At 64.6% G+C, this 13,785-nt stretch overlaps 1 protein-coding gene across 1 annotated transcript; it reads left to right on the plus strand.

Annotated features, from left to right (window-relative positions):
• The first annotated feature begins 148 nt into the window (after positions 1-148).
• On the plus strand, positions 149-13,512 carry CDK16 (cyclin dependent kinase 16). The gene is given in 18 exon segments (XM_068170493.1): positions 149-223; positions 785-845; positions 848-911; positions 2,444-2,577; positions 3,277-3,378; positions 4,399-4,455; positions 4,823-4,937; positions 6,102-6,196; positions 6,320-6,382; positions 7,123-7,246; positions 7,810-7,930; positions 9,149-9,246; positions 10,299-10,404; positions 10,525-10,567; positions 11,247-11,337; positions 12,224-12,301; positions 12,703-12,751; positions 13,207-13,512. Coding segments are annotated over 16 exon segments (1,380 nt in total). The 5' UTR covers positions 149-223; positions 785-794; the 3' UTR covers positions 12,741-12,751; positions 13,207-13,512.
• The last annotated feature ends 273 nt before the right edge of the window (positions 13,513-13,785 follow it).

The following is a 13,785-nucleotide window of genomic DNA, read 5'->3' on the forward strand; positions in this document are numbered from 1 at the left end:
CGCGGCGTCCCCCTGCCCGGCGTGACGTCAGCCGCCGCCATCTTGGTCCCGCCGCCCCCTGCCGCCGGCCGCCCGCCGCCCGCCGCCGCTCCTGCCTCCCCCCCGGCCCCGGCCCCGGCCCCGGCCCCGGGCCCGGGCCCGGCCCCCCCCCGGAGCCTTCCCGGGGTCGGGCCCGGCCCCGCCATGGCCGAAGATTTCTGGGAGGCTCCGCGGCGCTGAGCCGGTAATTGGGGGCGGGAGGATGGAGGGAGCGGGGGGGGGGTGGGATGGGCACAGCGCCCGGGACCCCCTCCGGGACCCCCTCCGGGGGACCCCCTCCGGGCCTTGTCTGTGCTCCTGGGGGCTCCCTGGGGCCTTCTCGGGGGTCCCTGAGGCCTTATCAGGGATCCTTGAGGCCTTGCTGGGGGTCCTGGAGGCCTCCCTGAGGCTTTCTTGGGGGTCCCTGAGGCCCTCGTGGGGGTCCTGAGGCCTAAAGGCCTTGCTGGGGGTCCCAGAGGCCTTGCTGGGGGTCCTGAGGAGGTCCCTGAGGCCATCTTGGGGGTCCCCGAGGCCCCCCCAGCGCCCTGGGGACCCTTCCCCTCTCCCCCGGGGGACTTGGGGAGGGGGGAGGGAGGGGTTGGGACCCCTCGAGGGGTTCCGGGGGGGTCTGGAGAGGGTCAGGAGGCTCTAAGGAGGGAATGTGGGGCGGGGGTCGCCTCCTCCCCCCTTCTTTTCTCCTTGCCCCCGTGCCCCCCCCCCCCCCCCCAGTTCCCCCTTGGCCCACGGCCTGTGGCGCCCCCTGCAGGCCGCCGCCCATGGACCGCATGAGGAAGATCAAGAGGCAGCTCTCGATGACGCTGCGGGGGGGCAGCGGGGCAGAGCCCCCGACAAGAGCTTGGGGGACCCCCGCGAGGGTCCTGGCAGCGACAACGGTGAGGGGGAGACCTCCCCCCCCGGAGCACCCCCCAGACCCCACCCAGCTCCCTCTCTCCCTCCCCCCCCCCCCAAGATCTCTTCTATTTTCCCTGCTCCCTACCACTCTTTTTGCTCCCCCCCCCCAGGAAGCCCCCTCCCCCCCACTCCTCCCGACCCCCTCTGACCCCCCCAGCTCCCTCCCACCCCCTTCACCCCCTCTGAACCCCCCCAGCTCCCTCCCACCGCCTTCTCCTCCTCTGACCCCTCTAGCTCCCTCCCCCCCCTTCTACCCCCAGCCCCCTCTGACTCCCCCCAGCTCCCTCCCACCCCCTTCTCCCCCCTGGCCCCCTCTGACCCCCCCAGCCCCCTCTGACCCCCCCAGCTCCCTCCCACCCCCTTCTCCCCCTCTGACCCCCCCCCCTAGCTCCCTTCCACCTTCTTCTCCCCCCCTGGCCCCCTCTGACCCCCCCTAGCTCCCTTCCCCTCCCTCCCCTATCCCCCCCCCGGGCCCCCCTCAGCCCCCCCTGTGAAGCTTGGGGTCTTGGTCCTCTAAGGGGTGGTTTTGGGGGGGCCCTGCCCCTTTAAGGGGGGGGGTTGGATTTAGGGGGGCCCTGGCCCTTTAAGGTCTGCCCTCCCCTTCCTTCCCCTCCCCCCCCCAGCCCCCTGCCTGGTCCCCATCTGTCCCCTGCCCCCCCCAGGCCCTTTCCATCTGCTTCCATTTCCTGCTCTCTGCTCCCCCCCTGTGTCACCACCTGCCTTGGGGTCTCCCCCCCCCAGGTCACCCCAAACCCCTCCCCCAATGTCCCCTGCCCTCTGGGGGGTGTCCTTGGGGATCTTTTTTGGGGGGGGGAGGAGGGGAGAGGAGTTGGGGGGTTCCTGGGGGGGAAGTGGGGGCTGGGGATGACCAGGTGGGGGGGGAGGGGGAGGGGGGGGGTGGAGACATTTTGGGGGGGGTTTGGTGGGGAGATATTGGGAGGGGGTTGGGGAGGCTTGGGGTGTCCGGGGGGGGGTTGGGGATATTGGGGGTGGGGGAGAGGATGTTTGGGGGGGGTTTGGGGGGTTTGGGATATTGGGGGGGGGGAGGGGGCATTGGGGAATGTTTGGGGGGGGGATTGGGGTGGGGGGTGGGGGGACATTGGGGGTGGGGGGGATATTGGGGAGGGGGACACTGAGTTGGGGACTTTTGGGGGGGGGTCTGGGACATTGAGGAGGGGGCTGGGGGCATTGGGTGCTCCTGGTAGGGGCTTGGGGACATCAGGGTGATTCAAGGGGGGGTTGGGGTCTCCTTGGGGGGATGTGGGGGGATATTGGGGGGGGGGGTTAAGGGGAATTAGTGCACCCCCTGAGTGGGGGGAGAGCTTTGGGGGGAGGGGGGGAGACATTGCAGGGAGGGAGGAGCCTGGGGCTGGGGCGGTGCTGCTGGGGAGGGGGGTGGGGGAGGGTCTGGGAGGACTCCTGGAGCTCTGGGAAGGCTTCTGGAGATTTGGAGGGGTTGGGGGGGGGCTGACCCTACCTGATCCCCCCTTCCCTCCCCCCCTTTTCCCCTCAGAGGCAGGGGTGGAGGAGGGCAGGATGGGCTCTGACGGGGAGAGCGACCCCCCCTCGGGCACCTCCTCCGAGGAAGTGGCCTCCCCGGTGCGGCTCCGCCTGCGCCCACACCCCCCCAGGCCCAGCTCCAACGAGGTGGGGGCGGGGGGGCAGCTGCAGAGCTCCTGAAGGGCTCCTGCAGGGGATTGGGGGTGTTGGGAGGGGGGGGGTGGGGAAAGTGGAAGGGGGTTTGGGGGGGTTGGAGAGGGTGCGGGGGGGTGGAAGGGGATTTGGGGGGGGACTGGAGCAGAGTTTGGGGGGGATGCAAGGGTCTCAGAGTGGGTTTGGGGGGGTGGAAGGGGATTTGGGGGGCTTGGGGGGGATTAGAGCGGGGTTTGGGGGGGATGCAGGGGTCTTGGAGGGGCTTTGGGGGGGCTGGAAGAGGGCTTGGGGGGCTGCAGGGGTCTCAGAGGGGGTTTGGGAGGGGTGGAAGGGGATTTGGGGGGGGTTGGGGGGACTGGAGCAGGGTTTGGGGGGGATGCAGGGGTCCTGGAGAGGGTTTTGGGGGGGGTTGGAAGGGGATTTGGAGGGCCTGGAGGGAGGGTTTAGGGGGGCTGGAAGGGGGTGCTGGGGGGCTGGAATGGGGATTGGAGGGGCTGAGGGGGCCCTGGGGGGGGTTTGGGGGTCCCTATGGGTCCTGGGGGTCCTTATGACTTCTGGTGGATCCTGCTTGTTCCCTATGGGTGCTGGGGATCCCTATGGCTTCTGGAGGGTCCTTATGGGTCTTGGGGGCTCCTGGGGGGGTCCCTGGGCGGTGTTTGGGGTCCCCCTGTCAGGCTGTGCTGCTCTCCCCAGGATGTCACCAAGAGGCTGTCGCTGCCAGCCGACCCCCGAGGGCCTGAGGCCAGCCTGGGGCTGCCAGGGCCCCTGAGCCGCCGCCTGCGCAGGGTCTCCCTGGTGAGCGCCAGCCCGGGCTACTTCAGACCAGCCCAGACCACTTCAGACCAGTATGGGCCAGTTCAGACCAATCCAGACTGGTCCAGACCAGAGTGGACCCACAGGGAGGGGTAGGAGCTGCTGGGGACCCTCCCAGAGCCTTCTAGATGCAGCCCTGCAGCTCCTGCCTGTGCTGTAGCATCCCAGTAGGGCTCAGTCTAGACTAATATGAACCAGTTCAGACCAGTATGGGCCAGTTCAGACCAATCCAGACTGGTCCAGACCAGTTAAAACCAATATAGACCCACAGGGAGGGGTAGGAGCTGCTGGGGCCCCTCCCAGAGCCCTCTGGCTGCAGCCCTGCAGCTGCTGCCTGTGCTGCAGCATCCCAGTATGGGTCAGTCTAGACCAGTATGGACCAGTTCAGACCAGTATGGACCAGTGCCCCTCCCAATCCAAACTGGTCCAGACCAGTTCAGACCAATCCAGACTGGTCCAGACCAGAGTGGACCCACAGGGAGGGGTAGGAGCTGCTGGGGACCCTCCCAGGCCCCTCCGGATGCAGCCCTGCAGCTCCTGCCTGTGCTGCAGCATCCCAGTAGGGCTCAGTCTAGACTAATGTGAGCCCAGTTCAGACCAGTATGGGCCAGTTCAGACCAATCCAGACTGGTCCAGACCAGTTCAGACCAATATAGACCCACAGGGAGGGGTAGGAGCTGCTGGGGCCCCTCCCAGAGCCCTCTGGCTGCAGCCCTGCAGCTGCTGCCTGTGTTGCAGCATCCCAGCAGGGAGCAGTTCAGGCCACTGCGGATCCACAGGGAGGGGTAGGAGCTGCTGGGGACCCTCCCAGTCCCCACAGGAGCTCCCAGTGCCCCTCCCAGGTCAAACCAGTGAGGCTCTGGGAGCTCCCAGTGCCCCTCCCAGGTCAAACCAGTGAGGCTCTGGGAGCTCCCAGTGCCCCTCCCAGGTCAAACCAGTAAGGCTCTGGGAGCTCCCAGTGCCCCCTAGTCCGAGCTAGTGAGGCTCTCTCTTCTCTCCCAGTCTGAGATTGGCTTTGGCAAGCTGGAGACCTACATCAAACTGGACAAGCTGGGAGAGGTGAGACCCCCCAGACCACTCCAGTCCCTCCCAATCCCTTCCCAATCCCCTCCCAGCCCCTCCCAATCCCTTACCAGTCCCTCCCAGTCCCTCCCAGCCCCTCCCAATCCCTTCCCAGTCCCTCCCAATCCCCTCCCAGTCCCTTCCTAGTCCTTCCCAATCCCTTCCCAGTCCCTCCTAGCCCTTCCCAATCCCTTCCCAGTCCCTTCCCAGTCCTTCCCAGTCCCTCCCAACCTCCTCCCAGTCCTTCCCAATCCCCTCCCAACTCCCTCCCAACCTCTTCCCAGCCCCTCCTGATCCCCTCCCAGCCCCTCCCACTCCCCTCCCAGTCCCTCCCTGTGCCCTCAGTGTCCCCCCCTGCCCCCAGGGCACCTATGCCACGGTGTACAAAGGCCGCAGTAAGCTGACAGAGAACTTGGTGGCCCTGAAGGAGATCAGATTGGAGCACGAGGAGGGAGCTCCCTGCACGGCCATCAGGGAGGGTGAGGCCCTGGGGACACTTGGGGTTCATTTGGGGGCAGCTTGGGGACCTTTGGGAACACTTTGGGACCACTTGGGGCTAACGTGAGGACAGCTGGGGACACTTTGGGTTCATTTGGGGTCTCTTGGGGACATCTGAGGAGACTTTGGGGACACTTTGGGGACACTTGGAGACATTTTAGGGACCCTTAAGGACACTTGAGGACCGCTTGGGGGCATTTGAGGATATTTGGGGACCTTTGAGGATACCTTAGTGACATTTGGGGACGCTTTAGGTTCATTTGGGGACTCTTGGGGACACTTTGGGGACACCTGGGGACATCTGAGGATGCTTTGGGGATGCTTTGAGGACGTTTGGGGACACTTGGAGACACCTTAGGGACCCTTTGGGACACCTTAAGGACACTTGAGGACAGCTTGGGGACATTTGAGGACATTTGGGGACCCTTGAGGACACCTTAGGGACATTTGGGATACTTTGTGTTCATTTGGGGACTCTTGGGGACACTTTGGGGACTCTTGGGGACATCTGAGGACACTTTGGGGACTCTTGGGGACACTTTGGGGACACCTGGGGACATCTGAGGACACCTTGGGGACTCTTGAGGACACTTTGGGGACACCTGGGGACATCTGAGGATGCTTTGGGGACATCTGAGGACACCTTGGGGACTCTTGGGACACCTGGGGACATCTGAGGACACCTTGGGGACTCCTGGGGACACTTTGGGGACACCTGGGGACATCTGAGGATACCTTGGGGACTCTTGAGGACACTTTGGGGACACCTGGGGACACCTGAGGATGCTTTGGGGATGCTTTGAGGATGTTTGGGGACACTTGGAGGCACCTTAGGGACCTTTTGGGACACCTTAGGGACGCTTGAGGACAGCTTGGGGGCATTTGAGGACATTTGGGGACCCTTGAGGACCCCTTAGGGCCATTTGGGGACACTCTGGGGATGCTTTGGGGTCAGCTGGGGACAGCTCTGAAGGGCTCAGGGGGAGCTGTGGTGCTGCCAGGAGCGGCCAAGACGTAGAGGGGGAGGGGTCAGGAAGTGGGGGGGGGGGGGGGGGGGCTGGGGAGGGCCTGGGGGGTTCGAGGGAGGCCCAGGGGGGTGGGGGAGGGTCCCTGTGACGTCATCAGTGCTCCCTGTCCCCCCTCAGTGTCCCTGCTGCGGGACCTGAAGCACGCCAACGTCGTCACCCTGCACGACATCGTCCACACCCCCCAGTGCCTCACCCTCGTCTTCGAGTACCTGGTGAGGCCCCTCCCCCCCCCACGTACCCCGCCCCAAGCCCCGCCCCCAGACCCCTAAGCCACTCCCCTGACCTCTAAGCCCCTCCCACCACCTCTGTGGTTTCTTTTGGGGGGGGCCTCGCAGGACAGGGACCTGAAGCAGTACTTGGACGACTGTGGGAACCTCATCAGCATGCACAACGTGAAGGTGGAGTAAGGGAGGAGTAAGGGGAGGGGGTGGGGAGGGGTCTGGAGGGAGGGGAGGGGGGGCAGGAGATAGGGGGAAGGGGTGGGGAGGGAGTGTGGGGGGCAGGAAAGGGTGGGAGGGGGTCTGGGGGGAGTAAGGGGAAAGGGAGTGGGAGGGGGTGTAGAGGCAATAAGGTTGTGTAAGGGCAGAGTAAGCAGTGAGTAGAGTGTGAGTAAGGCCTGAGGGGGCAGTGAATAGGACAAAAGAAAGGTGTGAGTAAAGAAGGAGTAAGGTGCATGGACTAAGAGCTGAGTAATGGCAGAGTAAGGCCTGAATGAAGCCTGAGTAAGGTCTGAGTAAGTAGTGAGTAAGCAGTGGGTACGTAGAGGCTAAGTAAGGACTGAATAAAGCCTGAGTAAGCTGTGGGTAAGGTGCAAGTAAGGTCTGAGTAATGTCTGAGCAAGCAGTGGCTAAGCCAGGGCCAAGTAAGGGCTGAGTTAAGCCTGAGCAGGGGTGAGTGAGGGCTGAGTAAGCAATGAGCAAGTTGTGAGTAAGGGCTGAGTAAGGACTAATAAAGCCTGAGCAGGGTCTGAGTAAGCGGTGAGTAAACTGTGGGTAAGCAGTGGGTAAACTGTGAGTGATGTACAAGGAGGGTCTGAGTAATGGCTGAGTAAGTAAGGAGTGACTAAAGGCTGAGCAGGGTGTGAGTAAGCTGTGAGTAAGCTGTGAGTGAGCAGTGAGTAAGGCTCTGCCCCCCACAGCTGTTCCTGCTGCAGCTGCTCCGGGGTTTGGCTTTCTGCCACCGCCACAAAGTGCTGCACAGAGACCTCAAGCCCCAGAACCTGCTCCTGAGCCGCAGAGGGGACCTGAAGCTGGCAGACTTCGGTGAGGGGGGGACCCCAACCCACCCCCTGGGATGCCCCCAAACCCAGACTCCCCCTCTGGGACCCCCCAGATCCAACCCTACCCCCTCTGAGCCTCCTGAGGTAGTCCAGCACCTGGGGACCCCAAGCTGATAGCCTTTGGGCAGGGGGGGATCCCAAACCCCCCCTGGGACTCCCCCAGACCCCAACCCACCCCCTGGGACCACAATTTCCTCCACAGGACCCCCTAGGGACCCTAATTTCCACCCCCAGGGACCCCCAATTTCCCCCCAGGACCCCCTTAGGGACCCCAGTTCCCTTCCATGGACCCCAATATCCCCCTCAAGACCCCTTTAGGGACCCTAATATCCCCCCAAGGACCCCAATTCCCCCCCAGGACCCCCTTAAGTATGCCAATCCCCTCCCAAGACTCTCTTAGGGACTCCCCTACCCCCTTTTGGGCCCCCAGATCCCACTTAGGGACCCCAAGTTCTCCCCAGGGAACCCTTAAGGACCCCAATCTCCCTCTTAGGGCCCCCCTCACCCCCTTTTTTTGTTCCCCCTTTCCCCCCCCCCGCCCCCCAGGTCTGGCCAGGGCCAAATCCATCCCCACCAAGAGTTACTCCAATGAAGTTGTGACCCTCTGGTACCGACCCCCAGACATCCTCCTGGGCTCCACTGAGTACTCCACCCAGATTGATATGTGGTGAGGGGGGGGCAGAAGTGGGGCTGAGGGGCTGGGAGGGGTTAAAGAGAGGCTGGGGGGGGGCAGATGTGGGGCTGGGAGGGGTTAAAGTGGGGCTGGGAGGGGTTAAAGTGGGGCTGGGGGGGGTCAGAGGGGCCCTGAGAGAGGTTGAATTGGGGCTGAGAGGCTTAAATTGGGGCTGGGGGGAGGCAAAAGTGAGGCTGGAGAGGTGAGTGTGGGGCTGGGGGGGGGGTGAAATGGGGCTGGGGGTGTAAAAGTGGGGCTGGGGGGCAGATGTGGGGCTGGCAGGGTAAAATGGGGCTGGAGTCCTTGCACAAGGCTTTGGGGGGGGGCCTTGCATGAGGGCCTGGGGGGAGGTCCAGGGCCTTTGAAGCAGCCTTGTGGGGGGGATCCCAGGTGTGGGGGTTGAAGGTTGGGAGCTGGGGGGCTCAGGGCTCACACTGGGGGGGTGGAGGGGGGTGGGTCCTTGCATGAGGGTCTGGGGTCTTTGCACAAGGATGACTCCAGGGCCCTGCAGCAGCCTGGGGGGCAGGGATCCCAGGTGTGGGGGTTGAGGGTTGGGGGCTGGGGGGCTCAGGGCTCAACACTAGGGGGTGGGGGGGGTGGGCCTTGCATAAGCTCCTGGGGTCCTTGCACAGGGGTCTGGGGTCTTGCACAAGGGCCTGGGGGGGGTCCTTGCATGAGAATGACTCTGGGGCCTTGAAACAGCCTGGGGGGGGGCGGATCCCAAGGTTGGGGGTTGAGGGTTGGGGGTCTCAGGACTCACACTGGGGGTGGGGGGGCCTGGCACATGGGTGTGGGGTCCTTGCATGAGGATGACTCCAGGGCCCTGAAACAGCCTCTGGGGGAGGGACCCTGGGAGTGGGGGTTGAGGGTTGGGGGCTGGGGGGCTCAGGGCTCACACTGGAGGTGGGGGGGATGCTGGGGGGGGAGACACACACCCTAGGAGTGGGGGTTGAGGGTTGGGGGCTGGGGGGCTCAGGGCTCACAGTGGAAGTGGGGGGGATGCTGGGGGGGACACACACATCCTAGGAGTGGGGGTTGAAGGTTGGGGGGCTCAGGGCTCAGGCTAATAGGGGTGGGGAGCTGCTGGGGCGGGGGGGTGTCCCTGCATGAGGCTCTGGGGTGCTTGCACAGGGGGCTGGGGTCTTGCACAAGGGCCTGGGGGGGTCCTTGCACGAGGGCCTTGCCTGAAGGGTCCCTGGTGCCCCTCCCCCAGGGCGTTGGCTGCATCTTCTCCGAGATGGTCACCGGCAGACCTCTGTTCCCTGGCTCCACGGTGGAGGAGCAGCTGCACTTCATCTTCCGCCTGTTGGGTGAGGGGGGGGGGGCTGGAGCGGTGGGGGGGCTGGGGAAGGGGCTGGGGGGGAGTTGGGGGTGTTTGGGGGGCAAGGGGGGGCGCTTGGGGGAGTTCGGGAGGGATTTTGGGGGGAAGCTAGGAGGGGCCTGGGGGGATAGGGAGTTCCTGGTGGGGGAGAGAGGGGGTCCTTGCAGGGCCTGGAGTGTCTGGGAGGGGGGCCGGGGAGGGCTTGGAGGGGCTGGGGGTGTCCTGGGGGGGGGAGCTGAGGTGATTTGGGGGAGTTGGGGAGGGATTTGGGGGCACCTAGGAGGGTCTTGAGGGGGCTGGGGGGGAGCTTGGGGGATTTGGGGGAGTTGGGGAGGGATTTGGGCACCTAGGAGGGTCTTGAGGGGGCTGGGGGGGAGCTGAGGTGATTTGGGGGAGTTGGGGAGGGATTTGGGGGCACCTAGGAGGGTCTTGAGGGGGCTGGGGGGGAGCTTGGGGGATTTGGGGGAGTTGGGGAGGGATTTGGGGGCACCTAAGAGGGTCCTGGGGGGACTTGGGGAGTTTGAGGAAGGGGTTGGGGGGGACCTGGGGGTGCTTGAGGGAGTTTGGGAGAGATTTGGGGGGACCTAGGAGGGTCTTGAGGGGGCTGGGGGGGGAGCTTGGGGGATTTGGGGGAGTGCAGGGCATGCTGGGGAGGTCCTGGGGAGGCCTGAGGGAGTCCTGGGGGATCTGGGGTGGGGTCTGGGGGGAGCTTGAGAGGATCTTGGGAGAAATTGAGAGAGTTTGGGGGGAACTGGGAGGGGGATTGGAGGGGACTTGGGGGGGGGCCTTGAGGGGGTCCTGGGGCTCCTGGGGGGGGTTGGAGTTTGGGAGGGATTGGAGAGGTCTGGGGAGGTCTTGGGAGGGTTTTTGGGGGGTCCTGGGGATCTTCAGGGGGGCCTGGGGAGGCTTGGAGGAGTTTGGGAGGGACCTAGGTGGGGGAGGATTTAGGAGGGAACTGAGAGGGTTTGGGGGGGTCTGGAGGGCTCCTGGGGGAGAAGGGTTTCAGGTTACATGGGGGGGGGTCTGTGCCTCTATGCTTTAGGGACCCCACGGAGGAGACCTGGCCTGGGATCGGAGCCAACGCCGAGTTCAGGGCCCACAAGTACCCTCCCTACCCCCCCGAGGGGCTCCTGCACCACGCCCCCAGGTCTGCCCCAGGGGCAGGGGAGGGGCTGAGGGGTGGGGAAGGGGCTGGGGGGGGAGGGCAGTGAGGATCTGAACCCTTTCCCTCCCTCTTCCCTCCCCTCCCCCACCTGCTCTCCCATAGGCTGGAGGAGGATGGCGCAGACCTCCTGGGGCAGCTGCTGCAGGTGAGGGGAGGGGGAGGGGTGAGGACAGGGCGGGGCTGCTGCTGGCCACGCCCCTGCCACGCCCACACCACCATAAGCTCCTCCTGCAGGGGGGTGTGGCTGCTTCAGGCCACGCCCCTGGCAGGAAGTTTGACAGGGAGGGGCTGAGGGTTCTCCCTTCTTCCCCCCAAGTATCCTCTCTGGGACCCCCAAATTGACCCCCAAAATCTCCCAGGATTTGTCCCAACCCCCCAAATTTACCCCCAGATCCCTTAATCTACCCCAAAATTCCCACTTGTCCCCCAGCCTCCCCCAGTTTACCCCCCAAATCTGCCTCCACCCCACAAATCTACCCCCACATCCTCCAAATTTGCCCCCACCACCCCAAAATGACCCCAAAACCTGTCCCCAGCCCCCCAAACCTGCCCCAACCCCCCCAGCTTTGCCCTAGCCCCCCCCAATTACCCCAAAACCCCCAAATTTACCCCAGAATAACCCCCAGCCCATCCCCCCCCAAATTTCCTCCCCTCCCCCCCACAGTTTCCCCCCAGCCCCCTCCCAAGATGTGCCCTGAGGGTGGAAATGGAAGGGGGGGGAGGGAGGGGAAGGAGTAGGAAGAGGGCGTGGTTTATCTGCTTGCCCTGGCCGCGCCCATCCAGACACGCCTGACGGGGGCGTGTCTGTGGGGGGGCGGGGCCAGTTTGAGGGGCGGCGCCGGCTGGCGGCGGCGGAGGCCATGGAGCATCCATTCTTCGGCTGCCTGGGGCCCAGGGTCTGCTCCCTGCCCGACAGTGAGTGGGGGGTGGGGAGGAGGAGGGGGGGGGGAAGGGGAGAGGGGCACTTCCGGTTGGGGATGGGGAGGCACTTCCGGGTTGCTTTCGGTGGGGGGTTGGGAGAGAAAAGCAGTTTTGAGGGCACTTCCGGTTTGGGGGGGCCACTTCCGGTTGGGGGGCACTTCCAGGTTGCTTTCAGTGGGGTTTGGGAGAGAAAAACAGCTTTGAGGGCACTTCCGGTTGTGGGGGGAGGGCACTTCCGGGTTGCTTTCGGTGAGGCTTTGGGACAGGGAAGTCGCATTTTCGAGGGCATTTCCGGTTGTGGGGGGAGGGCACTTCCGGTTGGGGGTGGGGAGGCACTTCTGGGTTGCTTTTGGTGCGGGTTTGGGAGAGGGGAGTTGCGATTTCAATCAAGGGCACTTCCAGTTGTGGGGGGAAGGCACTTCCTGTTTGGGATGGGGAAGTTGTGGGTTGGGGGGGAGGAAACATCAGGTTTGGGGTGGGGAACTTCCTGTTTGGGACAGGGAAGTTGGGGGTTCGGGGGAGGAAACACCCGTTCCGGGCGGGGCGCTTCTGGGGTTTGGCAGAGTTCCGGGTTTAAAGGTGAGGAACTTCCTGTTGGGAAGGAACTTCCGGTGTGTGGGAGGAAACTTCCTGTTTGGGGGGGAGGAAACACCCGGGTTGGGGGGGTGGGGGTGAGGGGGAAGTAATTTCAAGGCACTTCCGGTTGCTGGGAGGGAGCTGCCGGTCGGTGCGGGGAGGCGCATCCCGTTCGGGAGCTCACTGCTGGGTGGAGGAAGGCGTGGGGCGGCTGTGGGTGGAGCTATGCAAATAGCGAGGTGGAGTGGGTGGGGCCTGGTTTCGGCCACGCCCCCCTGACGCTTGGCCACGCCCCCCCCTGCAGCCACCTCCATCTTTGCCCTGAAGGAGATTCAGCTGCAGCAGGAGCCAGGGCTGCGCTCGGCGACCCTGCCCCCGCCTGGTCAGGACCCTCCCCCCCCCAATATTGGGACCCCCCCCCTACCCTGGGACCACCCCCCCAAAACCTGGGCCCTCCCCACCCAAACCCTGAGACCTGCCCCCCCCCAAAAATCTTGAGACCCCTCCCTAAACCTGGGAACCCCCCCAAACCCTGGGTCCCCTCCCCCAAACCTGAGACCCCCAAAAATCCTGGAACCCCTCCCAAACCCTGGGACCCCCATCCAAACCTGCCCCACCCCCCCAAAAACCTTAGCCCCCCCCCAAAAATCTGGGCCCCCCCCAAAACCTGGGACCCCCATCCTATACCTGGGACCCAACCCCCTCAAACTCAGACCCCTGGGACCCCCTTCTCCTCGACCCCCATTTCTGGGCTCCCCTCAATTCCAGACCTCCCCCCCACAGGTTCCTCAGCTTTCCGAGTGCTGGACACAGAGTTCTGACCCTGGCCCAGGTGAGACCTCCCCCCCCCAAAATAGAGACCCTGCCCTAAAAGAGGGGAGACTCCCCCCCAAATAAAGGGGAGACCCCCCCAAAATAGAGACCCTCCCCTAACTGAGGTGAGACTCCCTAAATAAAGGGGAGACTCCCCCAAAATAGGAACCCCCCCCCAAATAAAGGGCAGACCCTCCCCAAAACAGGGGCCCACCCAAGAGGGGAGACCCCCACCCCCAAATAAAGGGGAGACCCCCCCAAAATCGGGATCCCCCCAAATCTGGGGGGGGTTCAGGGGCATTCATTTTGGGGGGTCTTTTAGGGGGGGGTCCTGCTTAGGGGGAGGTTATTGGGGGGGGGCTTTTGGGGGGTGTGAATTTGGGGGGGTTCTAATGAGTTGGGGGGGGGGAGCTTTGGGGGGGGTCTGTTTGGGGGCTCCCTCCCCTTACCCATAACCCTTTCCCCTCCCCACAGCTTCCTGGGACTGCTGCCGGCCCACCCCCCCCGTAAAGAAAAGGGGGGGGGGATGTTGGAGACCCCAAACCTGAGGGGGGGCCTCTGGGGTGGAAGGGAGGCCCCCCCAAAAAAACTTAGGGGGGAGGAAGGGGCCCTGAGTTCTTCCTCCACCTCCTCTCTCTCCCTGCCCACAAGGAGTGGATTTGGGGGGGGGGGCCTGGGAGGGCCGCCCCCAAATGCTCCTCATAAGAGGGGGGAGGGGGGGTGAGGCCCCCAAGGTTTTTGGGGTCCCTCCCCCCCCAATTTACACCGAGTTGTATTTTCTGCAAGCAGCCTTTCTATTGGGTGGGGGGTGGAGCTAGCCTGGGGATGGAGGCTGGGGATTGGTCAGGCTCCGGGGAGGGGGTGGGGCCCTGCTGAGCTGACTCTGAGGTTGCTCTGACTTTACTCCTGGGTTACTTGGGGCCTTACGGGGGGGGGGAGGGGAGGGGGATCTGTGCCTCAGGCTTGGTGGAGAGGGAGGGACACGGAGAGCTCTTTCTGGGGGGGGCTTACTCTGAGGTTACTTTGAGGTTACCCTGAGGTTGCTCTGGGGCT

The sequence above is a fragment of the Melanerpes formicivorus genome, unplaced genomic scaffold (genome assembly GCF_026170545.1).
Source record: "Melanerpes formicivorus ecotype bairdi unplaced genomic scaffold, bMelFor1.0.p_v2 SCAF_403, whole genome shotgun sequence".
Lineage (NCBI taxonomy): Eukaryota > Metazoa > Chordata > Aves > Piciformes > Picidae > Melanerpes > Melanerpes formicivorus.